Consider the following 21,792-nt stretch of genomic DNA (forward strand, 5'->3'; position numbering starts at 1 on the left):
CTCGGTATGTAGGTTCTGGATGTGAAGGAGAGAAAACTACATTGCAATAAAATGCTCAAAAAAACTCCTAACGATTTTGCCTGAGAGAAATCACACAAAACCTTTGGGTGCTGCATAGCAATATCAGCTCTCAAGCGGATTACATAAATTTCATACTTACAGGTACGGTCCTTTAGATCCAATATGTCATTGTTGGCACATGCAAGTTCCCTTATGATTTGCTTATCATCCGCGTTCTTAGCAAACCAACGGTCACAGTGGAAGCGGAAAGTCTTACTCATAGTCTCATCCTTTACGTCTATGAATTCCAGATGCCAACCAGGTCCAATACCTTGAAAAAAAAAATTCATGTGTCATATTCTGGATCTGAGATATGCAGATATAGAGCTGCGGAATCTGTTGGCGCTCTACAAATAACCGATAATAATAATAATAATAATAATACCTGGAAACTAATGATATACTCTTATTTATCTAATGACTTAACTATATGTGTCTGGGAAATGGGTTCTACATCAATGGAAAATTGGTTTTGCATATGCACAAAATGCACTGACATGACCCTCCCCCTATTGGATAACATTAGGAAGCATTGTCACCTAACGGATACAAATGTTACCTGCTCAATTAATTAAAGTTAAAAAAATAATAAAAAAAAATTAAAAATGAAAATGAGTGAAATAACCTAAGAAACAAGCAAAGCTTTTCTGCTTAAATGTATACACTATGGTAAGTGATATTTCAGTGAGTAACCCATACAAATAAAAAAAAAGATCTGCAGGCCCAACAGTTCAGAATATAAAATTATTATAGTTATATTACATTGCACGTAACAAGGCTGCAACTATAAATATTAAACAAATGTATATTTTTGTTAAGATTTTAGTAGAGCTGTGGGTTGGGAATAAAAACTGTAGGGTCCCTTTTGTGCTAAAAAACCCAAAACAACTTTATTTGGGGCCTGTACACATTTCAGAAGATTCTGTGTGTCACTACAGGTCCCAATTTAAACCCATGTTATGAGTTATTTTAGTTTTTTTTTTTTGGGGGGGGGGGGGGCTTTCAAATGAGGAGTCTAGATCATCTGTAGCTGCTAAGGGAGCTGAGATCAATGGATCCGAAAAATCTCCCCCCATCCAGCTCCCTTGCAGCTACACTATTCCTGCCCATGTATGTTGCCACCACATTTTTGTGGCAACATCACCTGAACTCCTATTGAAGGTTTGGGAGTGCTGGCCACTAACGATCACCTGCCTGTCGGGCAGAAGGTCGCTGAAAACAGCTCCTGATTGGCAATCTCCCTGTATGCGGATGGCTCGCCATGCGCACACAGGTAACAACACATGGCAAAAACAGCTCTTCCTTGGCATAAAACCACTTAAAAAGACACATATATCTCTTATTTTAGCGCAAAACAGGCTAATTGCAAACATCACCTATTAGCATCATTATTAAAAGGGATCTATAAACACAAACATTCTGTATGTCATTACTGGTCCTTTACATCTATGAATTCCAGAGGCCAACCAGGTCCAATACCTTGAAGAAAAAATTCATATGCGTCATATTCTGGATCAGAGATATGCAGATACCTGGAAACTAATGATATACTCTTATTTATCTAATGACTTTACTATATTTGTCTGGGAAATGGGTTCTACATCAATGGAAAATTGGTTTTGCATATGCACAAAATACACTGACATGACCCTCCCCCTATTGGATAACATTAGGAAGCATTGTCACCTAACGGATACAAATGCTACCTGCTCAATTAAATAAAGTTGAAAAAAATAAATGAAAAAAAAAAAAAAATTAAAATGAGTGAAATAACCTAAGAAACAAGCAAAGCTTTTCTGCTTAAATTTATACACTATGGTAAGTGATATTTCAGTTAGTGACCAATACAAATATTTTTTTTTTCTGCAGCCCATCAGTTCAGAAAAACATAATTTATGTAAGAACTTACCTGATAAATTCATGTCTTTCATATTAGCAAGAGTCCATGAGCTAGTGACATATGGGATATACAATCCTACCAGGATGGGCAAAGTTTCCCAAACCTCAAAATGCCTATACATACACCCCTCACCACACCCACAATTCAGTTTAACGAATAGCCAAGTAGTGGGGTGATAAAGAAAGGAGTAAAAAGCATCAACAAAGGAATTTGGAAATAATTGTGCTTTATACCAAAAAATCATAACCACCATAAAAAGGGGTGGGCCTCATGGACTCTTGCCAATATGAAAGAAATGAGTTTATCAGGTAAGTTCTTACATAAATTATGTTTTCTTTCATGTAATTGGCAAGAGTCCATGAGCTAGTGACGTATGGGATAGCAATACCCAAGAAATGCAACTCCACGCAAGAGTCACCAGAGAGGGAGGGATATTAAAAATAAAAACAGCCAATTTGCTGAAAAAAATTAATCCACAACCCAAAATATAAAGTTTATTCTCATAAATAAAAGGAAAAACGTAAATCATAAGCAAAAGAATCAAACTGAAACAGCTGCCTGAAGAACTTTTCTACCAAAAACTGCTCCCGAAGAAGCAAATACATCAAAATGGTAGAATTTAGTAAATTTATGCAAAGAAGACAAGTTGCTGCTTTGCAAATCTGATCAACTGAAGCTTCATTCTTAAAAGCCCAAAAAGTGGAAACTGATCTAGTAGAATGAGCTGTAATTCTCTGAGGTGGGGTTTTACCCGACTCCAAATAAGCTTGATGAATCAAAAGCTTTAACCACGATGCCAAAGAAATGGCAGAGGCCTTCTGACATTTCCTGGAACCAGAAAAGATAACAAATAGACTAGAAGACTTCCGGAAATCTTTAGTAGCTTCAACATAATATTTCAGAGCTCTCACCACATCCAAAGAATGTAAAGATCTCTCCAAAGAATTCTTAGGATTAGGACACAAAGAAGGGACAACAATTTCTCTATTAATGTTGTTAGAATTCACAACCATAGGTAAGAATTTAAATGAAGTCCGCAAAACTGCCTTATCCTAATGAAAAATGAGAAAAGGAGATTCACAAGAGAGAGCAGATAATTCAGAAACTCTTGTAGCAGAAGAGATGGCCAAAAGAAACAATACTTTCCAAGAAAGTAGTTTAATGTCCAAAGAATTCATAGGCTCAAATGGAGGAGCCTGTAAAGCCTTCAAAACCAATTTAAGACTCCAAGGAGGAGAGATTGATTTAATGACAGGCTTGATACGAACCAAAGCCTGTACAAAACAGTGAATATCAGGAAATTTAGCAATTTTTCTGTGGAATAAAACAGAAAGAGCAGAGATTTGTCCTTTCAAGGAACTTGCAGACAAACCTTTATCCAAACCATCCTGAAGAAACTGTAAAATTCTAGGAATTCTAAAAGAATGCCAAGAGAATTTGAGAGGAACACCATGAAATGTAAGTCTTCCAAACTCGATAATAAATCTTTCTAGAAACAGATTTATGAGCCTGTAATATAGTATTAATCACTGTATCAGAGAAACCTCTATGACTAAGTACTAGGCGTTCAATTTCCATACCTTCAAATTTAATGATTTGAGATCCTGATGGAAAAATGGACCTTGAGACAGAAGGTCCGGTCTTATTGGAAGTGGCCAAGGTTGGCAACTGGACATCCGAACAAGATCTGCATACCAAAACCTGTGAGGCCATGCTGGAGCTACCAGCAACACAAACGATTGCTCCATAATGATTTTGGAGATCACTCTTGGAAGAAGAACTAGAGGCGGGAAAATATAAGCAGGTTGATAACACCAAGGAAGTGTCAACGCATCCACTGCTTCCGCCCGAGGATCCCTGGACCTGGACAGGTACCTGGGAAGTTTCTTGTTTAGATGAGATGCCATCAGATCTATTTCTGGAAGACCCCACATCTGAACAATTTGAGAAAACACATCTGGGTGGAGAGACCCCTCTCCTGGATGTAAAGTCTGACGACTGAGATAATCCGCTTCCAAATTGTCTATACCTGGGATATGAACCACAGAAATTAGACAGGAGCTGCATTCTGCCCAAACAAGTATCCGAGATACTTCTTTCATAGCTTGAGGACTGTGAGTCCCACCCTGATGATTGACATATGCCACAGTTGTGATATTGTCTGTCTGAAAACAAATGAACGGTTCTCTCTTCAATAGAGAACAAAACTGAAGAGTCCTAAGAATCGTTCCAAAATATTTATTGGTAATCTCGCCTCTTGAGATTTCCAAACCCCTTGTGCTGTCAGAGATCCCAAAACAGCTCCCCAACCTGAAAGACTCACATCTGTTGTGATCACAGTTCAGGCTGGACGAACGAAAGAGGCCCCTAGAACAATACGATGGTGATCTAACCACCAAGTCAGAGATAGTTGAACATTGGGATTTAAGGATATTAATTGTGATATCCTTGTATAATCCCTGCATTATTGGTTCAGCATACAAAGCTGGACAGGTCTCATATGAAAATGAGCAAAGGGGATTGCGTCCGATGCTGCAGTCATGAGACCTAAAACTTCCATGCACATAGCTACTGAAGGGAATGACCGAGACTAAAGGTTCCGACAGGCTGCAATCAATTTCAAACCTCTCTTGTCCGTTAGAGACAAAGTCTTGGACACTGAATCTATCTGGAAACCTAAAAAGGTTACCCTTGTCTGAGGAATCAAAGAACTTTTTGGTAAATTGATCCTCCAACCATGTTTTTGAAGAAACAACACTAGCTGATTTGTGTGAGATTCTGCAGAACGTAAGACTGAGCAAGTACCAAGATATCGTCCAAATAAGGAAACACCGCAATACCCCACTCTCTGATTACAGAGAGTAGGGCATCGAGAACCTTTGAAAAGATTCTTGGAGCTGTCGCTAGGCCAAAAGGAAGAGCAACAAATTGGTAATACTTGTCTAGAAAAGAGAATCTCAGGAACTGATAGTGATCTGGATGAATCGGAATATGAAGATATGCATTCTGTAAGTCTATTGTGGACATATAATGCCCTTGCTGAACAAAAGGCAGAATATTCCTTATAGTCAGCATTTTGAAAGTTGGTACTCTTACATATTGATTAAAAATTTTCAGATCCAAAACTGGTCTGAATGAATTTTCTTTCTTTGGGACAATGAATAGATTTGAATAAAACCCCAGACCCTGTTCCTGAAACGGAACTGGCATGATTACCCCTGATAACTCCAGGTCTAAAACACACTTCAGGAAAGCTTGAGCCTTTACTGGGTTTGCAGGGATGCGTGAGAGAAAAAATCTTCTCACAGGCGGTCTTACTCTGAATCCTATTCTGTACCCCTGAGATACAATACTCTGAATCCATTGATTTTGGACTGAATTGGTCCAAACATCTTTGAAAAATCTTAATCTGCCCCCTACCAGCTGAGCTGGAATGAGGGCCGCACCTTCATGCGGACTTGGGGGCTGGCTTTGATCTCTTAAATGGCTTGGATTTATTCCAATTCGAGGAAGGCTTCCAATTGGAAACAGATTCCTTGGGGGGAGGGATTAGGTTTCTGTTCCTTATTTTGTCGAAAGGAACGAAAACGGTTAGAAGCTTTAGATTTACCCTTAGGTCTTTTATCCTGAGGCAAAAAAACTCCCTCCTCCCAGTGACAGTTGAAATTATTGAATCCAACTGAGAACTAAACAACTTATTACCTTGGAAAGAAAGAGAAAGCAATCTGGACTTAGAAGTCATGTCAGCATTCCAAGATTTAAGCCACAAAGCTCTTCTAGCTAAAATAGATAAAGACATAGATTTAACATAAATTTTTATGATATCAAAAATGGCATCACAAATAAAATTATTAGCATGTTAAATCAAGTTAACAATGCTAAACAACTCATGATCCAATACTTGTTGCGCTAAAGTTTCCAAACAAAAGGTTGAAGCAGGTGCAACATCAGCCAAAGAAATTGCAGGCCTGAGAAGATGACCTGAATATAAATAGGCTTTCCTTAGAAAAGATTCAAGTTTCCTAGCTAAAGGATCTTTAAAAGAAGTACTATCTTCCGTAGGAACTTTGGGGATCTTTTCCCAAAACTCTAAAGTAACTGCTGGCAAAGGATACCATTTTTTAAACCTTGAAGAAGGAATAAAAGAAGTACCAGGCCTATTCCATTCCTTAGAAATCATATCAGAAATAGCATCAGGAACTGGAAAAACCTCTGGAATAACCACAGGAGGTTTATAAACAGAATTTAAATGTTTACTAGTTTTAATATCAAGAGGACTAGTTTCCTCCATATCCAATGTAATCAACACTTCTTTTAACAAAGAACGAATATACTCCATTTTAAATAAATAAGAAGATTTGTCAGTGTCAATATCTGAGGCAGGATCTTCTGAACCAGATAGATCCCCATCAGAAAAGGATAAATCAGTATGTTGCCGGTCATTTGAAATTTCAGCAACTTTATGAGAAGTTTTAAAAGACCTTTTACGTTTATTAGAAGGCGGGATGGAAGACAAAGCCTTCTGAATAAAATCAGAAATAAATTCTTTTAAATTTACAGTTATATCTTGTGCATTAGATGTTGAGGGATCAGCAACAGGTAATGAACTACTACTGATGGATACATTCTCTGCATGTAAAAGTTTATCATGACAACTATTACAAACCACAGCAGGAGATAAAACCTCCACAAGTTTACAACAAATGCACTTAGCTTTGGTAGAACTGTTATCAGGCAGCAGGGTTCCAACAGTGATTTCTGAGACAGGATCAAATTGAGAAATCTTGCAAATGTAAGAGAAAAAAACCACATATAAAGCAAAATTATCAATTTCCTTATATGGAAGTTTCAGGAATGGGAAAAAATTCAAACAGCATAGCCCTCTGATAGAGAAAAAAGGCAAGAGGCATATAGGAATGGGGTCTTAAATAATGAAAATATTTGGCGCCAAGTATGACGCACAACAAAGAGAAAAATCTTTTTTGGCGCCAAAAACATCCGGAAATGACACACTCGCGTCACAGAAGATGCAACCTTGTGAAGGACTCGGCGTCGACTAAGACGCCGGGAATGACAAATTTGCGTCAACGAACGTAACTTCAAGCCAAAAAAATCTTGCGCCAAGAATGAAACAATAAACTTTGGAATTTTGTGCCCTCGCAAGCCTAATTCTGCCTGCAAATTTAAAAGACAGTCAATCTGAAAAAGAGACTATACCCCAGGTAAGAAATACATTTTCCTAAAAAAATGCATTTCCCAGATATGAAACTGACAGTCTGCAAAAGGAAATATACTGAAAACCTAAATCATGGCAAATATAAGTACAATACATATATTTAGAACTTTATATAAATGCATAAAGTGCCAAACCATAGCTGAGGTGTCTTAAGTAATTAAAACATACTTACCAAAAGACACCCATCCACATATAGCAGATACCCAAACCAGTACTGAAACAGTTATCGGTAGAAGTAATGGTATATAAGAGTATATCGTCGATCTGAAAAGCGAGGTAGGAGATGAATATCTACGACCGATAACAGAGAACCTATGAAATAGATCTCCCGTGAGGAAAAACATTGCATTTAATAGACGATACTCCCTTCACATCCCTCTGACATTCACTGTACTCTGAGAGGAATCAGGCTTCAAAATGCTGAGAAGCGCATATCAACGTAGAAATCTTAGCACAAACTTACTTCACCACCTCCATAGGAGGCAACGTTTGTAAAACTGAATTGTGGGTGTGGTGAGGGGTGTATTTATAGGCATTTTGAGGTTTAGGAAACTTTGCCCCTCCTGGTAGGATTGTATATCCCATACTTCACTAGCTCATGGACTCTTGCCAATTACATGAAATAAATAATATTATCATAGTTATATTACATTGCACGTAACAAGGCTGCAACTATAAATATTGAACAAATGTATATTTTTGTTAAGATTTTAGTAGAGCTGTGGGTTGGGATACAAACTATAGGGTCCTTTTTGTGCTAAAAAACAAAACAACTTTATTTGGGGCCTATATACATTTCAGATTATTTTGTGTATCACTACAGGTCCCCATTTAAACCCATGTTATGAGTATTTTTTTGGGGGGGGCGGGGCTTGGTGCTTATTAAGACCACCACCATTTCAAATACAAGGTGATTATCTTTCATCTATCTAGATCATCTGTAGTTGCTAAGGGAGCTGAGATAAAGGGATCCAAACAACCTCCCCCCATCCAGCTCCCTTGCAGCTACACTATTCCTATCCATGTATGTTGCCACCACATTTTTGTGGCAACATCACCTGGACTCCTATTGAAGGCTTGGGAGTGCTGCCCACTAGGCCACTAATGATCACTTGCCTGTCGGGCGGAAGGTCGCTGAAAACAGCTTCTGATTGGCAATCTCCCTGTATGCAAATGGCTCGTCATGCGCACACAGGTCACAACACATGGCAAAAACAGCTCTTCATTGGCATTGAACCACTTAAAAAGACACATATATCTCTCTTGTTTTAGAGCAAAACAGGTTAATTGCAAACATCCCCTATTAGCATCATTATTAAAAGGGATCTATAAACACAAACATTCTGTATGTCATTACTGGTCCTTTACATCTATGAATTCCAGAGGCCAACCAGGTCCAATACCATGAAAAAAATATTCTGTATCCGAGATATGCAGATACCTGGAAACTGATGATATTTATTATTATTATTTATCTAATGACTTAACTATATGTGTCTGGGAAATGGGTTCTACATCAATGGAAATTTGGTTTTGCATATGCACAAAATGCACTGACATGACCCTCCCTTTATTGGATAACATTAGGATCCAGTAACTGACACCGCACTACCCCAGCTTGTGGGTGAGCCACACAGAATATCCCACCCATCCTCCATCTTAACTGGCATTGTACAAGGACACACTTCAGAGTGAGTGAAAGACAGCTGGACCGGATACTTGATGCTCTCTTCTGACCCGTAAGTAACAGCAGCATAAGAGGGTTGTTCAATATAGCTGGATTATTACCAAGTTTTTCTGTGTACATACACTGATATTACTCTCAGTTATTTCCTAGCATAGCACTTCCAGCGTTCTGACTTAAATATCAGAGACTCCCTTTTAAGCGACAGCCTTAAAATGCTTAATAACTATACTCACTGGGATACAAAACAATCCCTACCAAGATGACCTTAGTTTTACTAGCGGTACATGTGAATACCCCCTTGGGAGCATTCAAACACCACACTTCTAAAGACCAAAGACTACCACCTAACACTATAAACAGCTTTACAAACAGATCATCAGCATCATGCAGCACAGGCGAGAGTGGGGAGGACTTCACCCGGCTAGTGAGGTGTGAACTGCAGGCGGCGTCTCTGTCCAAAGAAACGCCAAAAAGTACAACAATGTCACAATAATCTTCAGAACAAATTACGCCTTGGGGAGTAAAGTAAAATAATCCAAATGTATTTCTGCAGATTAAAAACATAATTGTCACAGCATAGCATCACAGTGACTGACAAAGGCATAGAAAAGATAGCTGGGCTCCTATGCAGACATGTTTCGTGTCCGTAGACACTTGTTCACTGCTCACAGTAGCTCAGCCCTCCTCGGCTAATTATACACCTCCATTTATAGACATCCTATATTATAAGGGCCAAGTGTGTTTGTCCGAAGCTGTCATGCGCAATATAGACTGCGCAAGGACAAACACACCTGGCCTTCAACAGACTGACCTGGCATCTGGGGGCCGGGGCCGACCGGGCGTGACGGGCTGGTCATGACAGGGGGCAGGACCGGACGGGACGCGGGTGGGACCAGATGTGACGTGAGAGCTTAAAAGAGGGGGGATAGAGAGAGCGCAAAAGAGGTGGGGGTAGAGAGAGCAAAAGAGAGAAAAGAGAGACAGCAAAAGAGAGGGGGATGGAGAGCAAAAGAGCGGAGATAGAGAGCGCAAAAGAGAGGGGGGAAAAGAGAGGGAAGAGAGAGCAAAAGAGAGGGGGGAGAGAGAGAGCAAAAGAGAGGGGGAGAGCGCAAAAGAGAGGGGAGAGAGAGAGAGCGCAAAAGAGAGGGGGGAGAGAGAGCAAAAGTGAGGGGGAGAGAGAGAGAGCATAAGAGAGAAGGGAGAGAGAGAGCAAAAGAGATGCAGACAGAAAGAGCAAAAGAGAGGGGGAGAGAGACAGCAAAAGAGAGGGGGGAAAGAGAACAAAATAAAGGGGAGAGAGAGAGAGCAAAAGAGGGGGGATAGAGAGAGCAAAATAGAGGGGGAGAGAGAGCAAAAGAGAGAGAGAGAGAGAGAGAGAGAGCAAAAGAGAGGAGGGAGAGAGAGCAAAATAGAGGGAGAGAGAGAGCAAAAGAGAGGGAGAGAGACAGCAAAAGAAAGGAGGGAAAGAGAGCAAAAGAGGGGGGATAGAGAGAGCAAAAGAGAGGGGGGAGAGAGCAAAAGAAAGGGGGGAGAGAGAGAGAAAAAGAGGAGGGATAAAGAGAGCAAAAGAGAGGTGCGAGAGACAGCAAGAGAGGGTAGAGAGAGCAAAAGAGAGGGGGGATAGAGAGACAGAGCAAGTTGTGGAACCGCTGTACTGCAAAAAATGGCCCGTGTACATGGGCTTTAGGACTAGTATTACATATTTATGAATCAATATTTTAAAATAGATCCTTCCTATGCACTGTGTTACATAATACTTACAGTAATTTCTATGGATAACTCTTTGTATACCTGGAGAGACAAACCTATCTCATGGTGGGGAAGAGTGCAGGCTATTAAGATGACAACCTTTCCTAGAATTTTATATACATTGCAGGCTCTACCACTTCATTTACCAAATTGCTATAAAATGTCTACAGGGACAAGTAAACTCCTTTGTTTGGGGAAGAAGCAGACCCAGAATCCGTAGAACTAATGCATACGGACGTACCAGAGACGGCGGCTTAGGACTCCAAAACATAAAAAGATTATTTTATAGCGGTTGCACTTCAAAGAATTTTGGATTGGCACTGTCCTGAGGGCTCGAAAGCCTGGATATCCATTGATTCACATATTCTACAAGTCGCCAAAGTAGGAGATGTGCTGGGTCCCAAAAGAACTTAGATTCAAACCTGTTATCTCCTAGAGATACATAGACACCTATTTCACACCTGGGACCTGATAAATTCATGAAATACGTATATTACAACGAAAAGATCTTTATTCCCAATCCCATTGAATGCAGAGTTGATGGATGGGGTCCTAGAAAGTGTTTTTAAATGCTTACAATAACTTTAGCAATCTTTATATAGATAATGGAAAATTGAAAGAGAGAAAACAGAATTTATGCTTACCTGATAAATTACTTTCTCCAACGGTGTGTCCGGTCCACGGCGTCATCCATAACTTGTGGGAATATTCTCTTCCCCAACAGGAAATGGCAAAGAGCACAGCAAAAGCTGTCCATATAGTCCCTCCCAGGCTCGCCCCCCAGTCATTCGACCGACGGTTAGGAGAAAAAAAGGAGAAACTATAGGGTGCCGTGGTGACTGTAGTGTATAGAGAAAGAAATTTTTCAAACCTGATTAAAAAACCAGGGCGGGCCGTGGACCGGACACACCGTTGGAGAAAGTAATTTATCAGGTAAGCATAAATTCTGTTTTCTCCAACATTGGTGTGTCCGGTCCACGGCGTCATCCATAACTTGTGGGAACCAATACCAAAGCTTTAGGACATGGATGAAGGGAGGGAGCAAATCAGGTTACCTAAACAGAAGGCACCACGGCTTGCAAAACCTTTCTCCCAAAAATAGCCTCCGAAGAAGCAAAAGTATCAAATTTGTAAAATTTGGCAAAAGTGTGCAGAGAAGACCAAGCCTCATTCTTGAAGGCCCATGTGGAAGCCACAGCCCTAGTAGAGTGAGCTGTGATTCGTTCAGGAGGCTGCCGTCCGGCAGTCTCATAAGCCAATCGGATGATGCTTTTCAGCCAGAAAGAAAGAGAGGTAGCAGTAGCTTTTTGTCCTCTCCTCTTACCAGAATAAACGACAAACAAAGAAGAAGTTTGTCTGAAATCCTTTGTTGCTTCTAAATAGGACTTTAAAGCACGGACTACATCTAAATTGTGTAACAAACGTTCCTTCTTTGAAACTGGATTCGGACACAAAGAAGGAACAACTATTTCCTGGTTAATGTTCTTGTTGGAAACAACTTTTGGAAGAAAACCAGGCTTGGTACGCAAAACAACCTTATCTGAATGGAACACCAGATAGGGTGGGTCACACTGCAAAGCAGATAATTCAGAAACTCTTCTAGCAGAAGAAATAGCAACCAAAAACAAAACTTTCCAAGATAGTAACTTGATATCTATGGAATGTAAGGGTTCAAACGGAACCCCTTGAAGAACTGAAAGAACTAAATTTAGACTCCAGGGAGGAGTCAAGGGTCTGTAAACAGGCTTGATTCTAACCAAAGCCTGTACGAAAGCTTGTACATCTGGCACAGCTGCCAGTCGTTTGTGTAACAAGACAGATAAAGCAGAAATCTGTCCTTTCAGAGAACTTGCTGACAATCCCTTATCCAAACCTTCTTGGAGAAAGGAGAGGATCCTAGGAATTTTAATCTTATTCCAGGAGAATCCCTTGGATTCACACCAACAGATATATCTTTTCCATATTTTATGGTAAATCTTTCTAGTCACAGGTTTTCTGGCTTGGACCAGAGAGTATCTATCACTGAATCTGAAAACCCACGCTTGGATAAAATCAAGCGTTCAATTTCCAAGCAGTCAGCTGCAGAGAAACTAGATTTGGATGTTCGAATGGACCTTGTACTAGAAGATCCTGTCTCAAAGGTAGCTTCCATGGTGAAGCCGATGACATATTCACCAGGTCTGCATACCAAGTCCTGCGCGGCCACGCAGGAGCTATCAGAATCACCGAGGCCTTCTCCTGTTTGATCCTGGCTACAAGCCTGGGAAGGAGAGGGAACGGTGGAAACGCATAAGCTAGGTTGAACGACCAAGGCGCCACTAATGCATCCACTAAAGTCGCCTTGGGATCCCTGGACCTGGACCCGTAGCAAGGAACCTTGAAGTTCTGACGAGACGCCATCAGATCCATGTATGGAATGCCCCATAATTGAGTCAACTGGGCAAACACCTCCGGGTGAAGTTCCCACTCCCCCGGATGGAAAGTCTGACGACTCAGATAATCCGCCTCCCAGTTGTCTACTCCTGGGATGTGAATTGCAGATAGGTGGCAGGAGTGATCCTCCGCCCATTTGATGATTTTGGACATCTCTCTCATCGCCAAGGAACTCCTTGTTCCCCCCCTGATGGTTGATGTAAACTACAGTCGTCATGTTGTCTGACTGGAATCTTATGAATCCGGCCTTCGCTAGTTGAGGCCAAGCCCGGAGAGCATTGAATATCGCTCTCAGTTCCAGGATGTTTATCGGGAGAAGAGACTCTTCCCGAGACCATAGACCCTGAGCTTTCAGGGAATCCCAGACTGCGCCCCAGCCTAATAGACTGGCGTCGGTCGTGACAATGACCCACTCTGGTCTGCGGAAACTCATTCCCTGGGACAGGTGATCCTGGGTCAACCACCAACGGAGTGAGTCTCTGGTCATCTGGTCTACTTGAATCATTGGAGACAAGTCTGTATAGTCCCCATTCCACTGCTTGAGCATGCACAGTTGTAATGGTCTTAGATGAATTTGAGCAAAAGGAACTATGTCCATTGCTGCAACCATCAGCCCTACTACTTCCATGCACTGAGCTATGGAAGGCTGCAGAATAGAGTTAAGAACTTGACAAGCGTTTAGAAGCTTTGACTTTCTGACTTCTGTCAGGAAGATCTTCATTTCTAAAGAATCTATTATTGTTCTCAAAAAGGGAACTCTTGTTGACGGAGACAGGGAACTCTTTTCTACGTTCACCTTCCACAAGTGAGATCTGAGAAAGGCTAGAACAATGTCTGTATGAGCCTTTGCTTTGGAAAGAGACGAAGCTTGGATTAGAATGTCGTCCAGATAAGGTGCCACTGCAATACCCCTTGGTCTTAGGACCGCTAGAAGGGACCCGAGCACCTTTGTGAAAATCCTTGGAGCAGTGGCTAGCCCGAATGGGAGAGCCACGAACTGGTAATGTTTGTCCAGAAAGGCGAACCTTAGGAACTGATGATGATCTTTGTGGATAGGAATATGTAGATACGCATCCTTTAAATCCACGGTAGTCATAAATTGACCCTCCTGGATTGTAGGTAAAATTGTTCGAATGGTTTCCATTTTGAACGATGGAACTCTGAGAAATTTGTTTAGAATCTTTAAATCCAGAATTGGTCTGAAAGTTCCCTCTTTTTTGGGAACTACAAACAGATTTGAGTAAAACCCCTGACCTTGTTCCACAGTTGGAACTGGGTGTATCACTCCCATCTTTAACAGGTCTCCTACACAATGTAAGAATGCCTGTCTCTTTATTTGGTTTGAAGATAAGTGAGACATGTGGAACCTTCCCTTTGGGGGTAGTTCCTTGAATTCTAGAAGATAACCCTGAGAGACTTTTTCTAGTGCCCAGGGATCCTGAACATCTCTTGCCCAAGCCTGAGCAAAGAGAGAGAGTCTGCCCCCTACTAGATCCGGTCCCGGATCGGGGGCTACCCCTTCATGCTGTTTTGGTAGCAGCAACAGGCTTCTTGGCCTGTTTACCCTTGTTCCAGCCTTGCATTGGTTTCCAAGCTGGTTTAGTCTGGGAAGCGTTACCCTCTTGTCTAGAGGCTGCAGAGTTGGAAGCCGGTCCATTCCTGAAATTGCGAAAGGAACGAAAATTGGACTTATTCTTAGCCTTAAAAGGTCTATCTTGTGGGAGGGCATGGCCCTTTCCCCCAGTGATGTCTGAAATAATCTCTTTCAATTCTGGCCCAAAAAGGGTCTTACCTTTGAAAGGGATATTAAGCAATTTTGTCTTGGAAGATACATCCGCCAAATAAGACTTTAGCCAGAGCGCTCTGCGCGCCACAATTGCAAACCCTGAATTTTTCGCCGCTAACCTCGCTAACTGCAAAGCGGCGTCTAAAATAAAGGAATTAGCTAACTTAAGTGCGTGAATTCTGTCCATGACTTCCTCATACGGAGTCTCCCTACTGAGCGACTTTTCCAGTTCCTCGAACCAGAACCACGCCACTGTAGTGACAGGAATAATGCACGAAATAGGTTGAAGGAGGTAACCTTGCTGTACAAAAATCTTTTTAAGCAAACCCTCCAATTTTTTATCCATAGGATCTTTGAAAGCACAATTGTCCTCAATAGGAATGGTCGTGCGCTTGGCTAGTGTAGAAACCGCCCCCTCGACCTTAGGGACTGTTTGCCATAAGTCCTTCCTGGGGTCGACCATAGGGAACAATTTCTTAAATATAGGAGGAGGGACAAAAGGTATGCCTGGCTTCTCCCACTCCTTATTCACTATGTCCGCCACCCGTTTAGGTATCGGAAAAGCATCAGGGTGCACCGGGACCTCTAGGAACTTGTCCATCTTGCACAATTTTTCTGGAATGACCAGATTGTCACAATCATCCAGAGTAGATAGCACCTCCTTAAGTAATGCGCGGAGATGCTCTAATTTAAATTTAAATGTCACAACATCAGTTTCTGCCTGTTGAGAAATTCTTCCTGTATCAGAAATTTCCCCATCTGACAAACCCTCCCTCACTCCCCCTTCAGATTGGTGTGAGGGTATGACAGAAAAATTATCATCAGCGCCCTCCTGCTCTACAGTGTATAAAACAGAGCAATCGCGCTTTCTCTGAAATGCTGGCATTTTGGATAATATATTAGCTATGGAGTTATCCATTACTGCCGTCAATTGTTGCATAGTAACAAGCATTGGCGCGCTAGAAGTACTAGGGGTCGCCTGCGCGGGCATAACTGGTATAGACACAGAAGGAGATGATGTAGAACTGTGTCTACTTCCTTCATCTGAGGAATCATCCTGGGCAACCTTACTATTTGTGACAGTACTGTCCTTACTTTGTTTGGACGCTATGGCACAATTATCACACATATTTGAAGGGGGAACCACATTGGCTTCCATACATACAGAACATGAGCTATCTGAAGGTACAGACATGTTAAACAGGCTTAAACTGGTTAATAAAGCACAAAAACCGTTTTTAAACAAACCGTTACTGTCTCTTTAAATGTTAAAAAGGGCACACTTTATTACTGAATATGTGAAAAACTATGAAGGAATTATCCAATCTTTACCAAATTTTCACCACAGTGTCTTAATGCATTCAAAGCATTGCACCCCAATTTTCAAGCTGTTAACCCTTAAAATGTGGAAACCGGAGCCGTTTGCACCCCCCTACAGACCCAGCCACAGCCTTTGTTGCGACTTCACCAATCCCAGGGGGGTATACGATACCAATTGAAGCCTTCTAGGAACGTTTTCAGTGAATACCAGACCTTCACACATGCAGCTGCATGTACTATACTCAAAAGTAACTGCGCAATAATGGCGCGAAAATGAGGCTCTGCCTACTACAGTGAAAGGCCCTTCCTGACTGGGAAGGTGTCTTAACAAGTGCCCGGCGCTAAAAACGTTCCCCAGTATTAAAAAAGTGTGAAATTCACTTCAAACTGCATATAATACTTAAATAAAGCAATCGATTTAGCCCCTAAAAGTGTCCACCAGTTTATAGCCCATAATAAGCCCTTTATTCTGTTTGAGTCTAAGAAAAATGGCTTACCAATTCCCATGAGGGAAAAATGACAGCCTTCCAGCATTACACAGTCTTGTTAAAAAATGGCTAGTCATACCTTGAGCAGAAAAGTCTGCAAACTGTTCCCCCCAACTGAAGTTCTCTCAGCTCAACAGTCCTGTGTGGGAACAGCAATTGATTTTAGTTACTGCTGCTAAAATCATACTCCTCTTTTAAACAGAACTCTTCATCTCTTTCTGTTTCAGAGTAAATAGTACATACCAGCACTATTTTAAAATAACAAACTCTTGATAGAAGAATAAAAAACTACAACTGGGGGGCGGAGCCTGGGAGGGACTATATGGACAGCTTTTGCTGTGCTCTTTGCCATTTCCTGTTGGGGAAGAGAATATTCCCACAAGTTATGGATGACGCCGTGGACCGGACACACCAATGTTGGAGAAATCAACTTAATGAGATCTCGGGAGGACGGTTCACAAGCTGGTTTAAAGGGACATTCCAATTTACTTCTATTATTTAATCTGTTTAATTCTGAAGAAATAGCAATGTGCATGGGTCAACCAATCACACAAAGCATCTATGTGCAGCCACCAATCAGCAGCTACTGAGCCTATTTAGATATGCTTTTCAGCAAAAGGATATCAAGCGAATGAAGCTATTTAGATAATAGAAGTAAATTGGAAAATTGTTTAAAATTACATGCTAAATCATGAAAGAAAAAAACTGGGTTTCGTGTAACTTTAAATATGCACAATTATTGTATTTCATCAAATCTCAATTTATTGCTCTTACTTCCTAAGAACACTGACTCCCTTTGAGAACTTATGTTTAAAAAGAGAGGCTATCAAAAGTCCCCTCTCCGTATATCACAAATGAATACAATCTAAACATAAAAATACTCTCCCAACATACACCTCACATTGGCAAACGTAAATAAATACACATCTAACCGGCAAATATTGGGAGAAAATTTTTCAATACACCTGCAAATCATCCACTTCCCCCAAAATCCTAGAACTATACTATAAAATCGTATTACACTGGTATCTAACCCTATTGCAGCTTATTTAATATACCCAGAAGTGTCCAGAGGGTGTTGGAGGAAATGTGGAGAATGTGGCGGCTTATTACCGTTATATATATGGTGGCAATGCAAATTCATCAATTGACATCACAGATGGGCCTATGGAATCATCTCCCAAAACTATCATTCAAATTCAAATAATTACTCCTACAAATAGGGCTAAATGCTGCAAAATCATTAATAGGACACCAATGGAAGATGGCTATATCTCCGACATATAACATGTGGAAAGACAGAATTTCTGAGTTACTAATACTTGAAGAATATGGCTATTTAAGACAAAACAAATTGGCCTTTCTTTTGAAAGTTAAATTTCTTTGGGAAGAATGACTCAGGACATCAAATAACAACGATAGTAACTAGAACATATCCAGTCCTACAATCATTCACTGGAGCTCAACACCATATTGCCAAGCTACTCATAGGGGAAACTTATTTCCTTCCTCCCCATCTCCTCCCCCTCTTATTCTCATTTCCTGTCCCTCTTTTCCCCTCTACTCATAACATATACTCTCATATGGTTTTCTATACTCATATGGGCCGATTTATCATGGCCCGAATGGGGCCAGATACATCTGTTTCCGCGCGAGCCTTCAGGCTCGCTGGAAACAGGAGTTAAGAAGCTGCTCCTTAACTCGTTCGCCACCTCTGAGGCGGCGTACAGCAATCAGCCCGATCACATATGATCGGGTTGATTGACACCCCCTGCTAGTGGCCGATTGAAAGGGGTGGCATTGCACAAGTAGTTCACCAGAACTGCTTGTGCAATGGTAAATGCTGACAGCATATGCTGTCGGCATTCAGCGATGTCGAACGGACATGATCGCTATAGCGGATCATTTCCGTCCGACTCTTAATAAATTGGCCCCATAACCTGTAATATACCGTATTTAGCTCTGATGAACTGCCCGTGAGGCAGGAAACGCGTCAGCTGTGTGGGTTATGCTTTTAATGCAAGTAACGAATAAAAAGTAATTTTAATTTACGAAATCTCTCCCTGCCTTTACTACACTGGGACCGTGAAATCTGTTTCTACTTTTGCCTTTTTGAAAGAGAGGGTTTAGGAGAGCCCTAACTGTTCCAGTGTCGAGGGAGCCAGCATCAGTGTAATTTACCTGGTGTATTACGAAAGGCTTAACGCTGCAAGTGCACTAGGTTACATATGCCAGTGCCTCAAGGTGAGCTCTTACTGTGGAACCACGGAAGATTCAACTTTCAGGTAGATTTCTACTATTCCTGATCGCCATCGAAGCGGTAAACTCTTTTTCTCTTACACATGTGTCCTGGATTTAAATGTTGAAATCACTGCATTATACTCTGTGATATCCACAACTAGTGGGATCCTTGCTAAGGGTAGTTTTCACAAGAGATTTATATGAATGACATTCATGCTGCATAAGTCTATAAAGTTTTGGATACAATATACCGTATGCATCCAGAACGATACTCTTTCTTAAAGGGCCAAGATACCCAAATGTTGAAACACTTGAAAGTGATACAGCATAGCTGTAAAAGCTGACTAGAAAATATCACCTGTGTAAAAAAGAAAGATATTTTACCTCAAAATGTTCAAAGTATTCACACCCCATTGTAAAAGGCTTTAAGCAGCAAATCAGTATGCCTGTCCCGGGATCTGCAAGGGAGCTTGCCTCATGCGCGCTCATGTTATTTCCCTATTCAGTACTCATAAGAGTTAAGTGAAATCTCATGAGATCACAGTAAAAGAGTTTATGAGCTCAGCACTGCTGATGCTGATTGGCTGCTGTTCATTTCTTCCCTTTTTTTTTTAGCTGCAGCTGGACAGCAGCTGAAGTATAACTTTTTACACAGCACTTACTCTGGTGAGCTGAGGAAGTTGTGAGGTAAAATATCTTCCTTTTTTACATAGAGATGTAATGGTCTTCCATCTGTCAAAGGTAGAACTGATGTTATGAGTAAATATGTAGACTCAACCTTCTTACTTTAGTAACATAAACCGGACTGGCCTCTTTTCATCATTAGAGGATAGTTATTACAAGGACTAACACATCTAAACATTGAACTTTATACTAGACAGTGAATTGATAAGTTTTTTAATTGTTATATCACAGTTTCGGTTACCACATGACTGTACCACTTTTAAGACCAATAAAAGAATAAAAAGTTAAAAAAAGGTACTTCCTGTTACTGTACCTATTATTCTGCCCCTTGTGGCCAGTATCACACACTATCATATGAATATACTGTTTTCAAACAAATTTAAACCAAAAGATTGTAACTTCATATTTTCACACATTAGTACATACTTGGAACTTGTTGAAAACATGCATTTCACATATTATTATTTTTCTGTTTGAATGTGATTGCATTGCTTTAAAAATGCTCATTAGAAGAGCTAAATAGAGTAACATAAATAGTAGATCAATATTTAATACAATGGTATTAGCGTTGTTAGCTAAACTTGCCATCGACCTGGTGCTAAAATCAATGGGTCACTTACAGACTGGTACTCCCAGACCAATTACAATCATTGTGTAGACAGGTTAAATGGTTGGGATAGCATTAAATTAAATACAAATCTCTTATTTAATTTCTGCAATAATTACATTTGTTTTGATCATAATAATTTTTAAAATATTATTCTCTATGTCGAGTTTTACAGGCTATGATCTTGAGCTTATCATGAGTAAAATAAACAAACATTTCTTCTTGTAAAAGAAGTAACTGGTGAATGTAAACCACAAAATTAAGTTGTGCAAAATACTAAACTAATAACTACCCAATTGAAATAAAAAATAGACTAGCACACCCTTACAATTTAATATTCAATGTACAGGTAGCCCTCAGTTTATGCCAGGGTTAGTTTCCAGAAGGAATGGTTGTAAATTGAAACCGTTGTAAATTGAAACCCAGTTTACTATGTAAGCCAATGGGAAGTGAGGGAGATAGGTTCCAGGCCCCTCTCAAAATTGTCATAAGTAACACCTAATACATTATTTTTAAAGCTTTGAAATGAAGACTTTAAAGGCTAAACAGCATTATAAACCTAATAAAATAATCACACAACACAGAATATATAATTAAACTAAGTTAAATGAACAAAAACATTTGCTAAACAGCATTATAAACCTAATAAAATAATCATACAACACAGACTTCACTTTCTGCAAACAGTTCATTCTATGCATTCCAATCTGGACTGATTTATAGACAGGAAGATCTTGTTCCTTTGAAATCTGCTCAATAGCGCAGGTCTGGTTAAACTGATTAATTTCAGCTTGCTTGGCTTTGCTGCAACACAAGCGGACAGCTCCACCTACTGTCTATTTTAATAAATGCACTGCTTCTCAATGCTTTTCAATAGCAGTCACATGACTGGAAAAAAAGGTTGTTATTCTGAAACGGTGTAAATTGAACCGTTGTAAAACGAGGGCCACCTGTATATACTTAAAAGTCCACTCTGAAATAGAAATTCCCAAGGTCCTTAAAGGGACATGAAACCCAACATTTTTCTTTCAGGATTCAGGTAGAGAATACAATTTTAAAAAAAGTTTCCAATTTACTTCTATTATCAAATTTGCTTAGTTCTCTTGTTATGCTTTGTTGAAGAGATATTTAGATAGGTAGCGTGCACATCTGGAGCAATCATTACAGGAAATAGTGCTGCCATCTAATGCTCTTGCTAATGCGTATAACATTGTTACAAAACTACTGCAGACACGTGCACACTCGTGAACTTACCTTCCAGCTTTTTAACAAAGTATAACAAAAATGAAGAAAATTCAATAGTAGAAGTAAATTGGAAAGTTGTTAAAAATTGTATGTTCTATCTGAATAACAAAAGAAAAAAAAATGGGTTTTATGTCCCTTTAAATTGCTTTTTTTTATGCTGCATCCTCCCCATACATTAAATAGTGGTTCCACTTCACTTGTTCATTATTATTCTAGGGGGAGCCTCAAATCTGGAACTCAATGAATGCCACATAGTATATAAAATAGTATCTGATTTATTATTTAAAAATTGCCAATCCATACAAAAGGACCTTGTATTTAAAAATATGAAATCAATATATAACAGTACAACAGCA

At 40.2% G+C, this 21,792-nt stretch overlaps 1 protein-coding gene across 1 annotated transcript in view; it reads right to left on the reverse strand.

Moving 5' to 3' along the window:
- LOXHD1 (lipoxygenase homology PLAT domains 1) overlaps positions 1 to 21,792 on the reverse strand; it is a 666,378-nt gene that overhangs the window by 19,345 nt on the left and 625,241 nt on the right. The window contains exon 44 of the mRNA XM_053701077.1: positions 161 to 331. Coding sequence (XP_053557052.1) covers positions 161 to 331 — 171 coding nt within the window. The remainder of the gene's footprint in view (positions 1 to 160; positions 332 to 21,792) is intronic.

This window comes from Bombina bombina, chromosome 2, assembly GCF_027579735.1.
Source record: "Bombina bombina isolate aBomBom1 chromosome 2, aBomBom1.pri, whole genome shotgun sequence".
In the NCBI taxonomy this organism is placed as follows: Eukaryota; Metazoa; Chordata; class Amphibia; order Anura; family Bombinatoridae; genus Bombina; species Bombina bombina.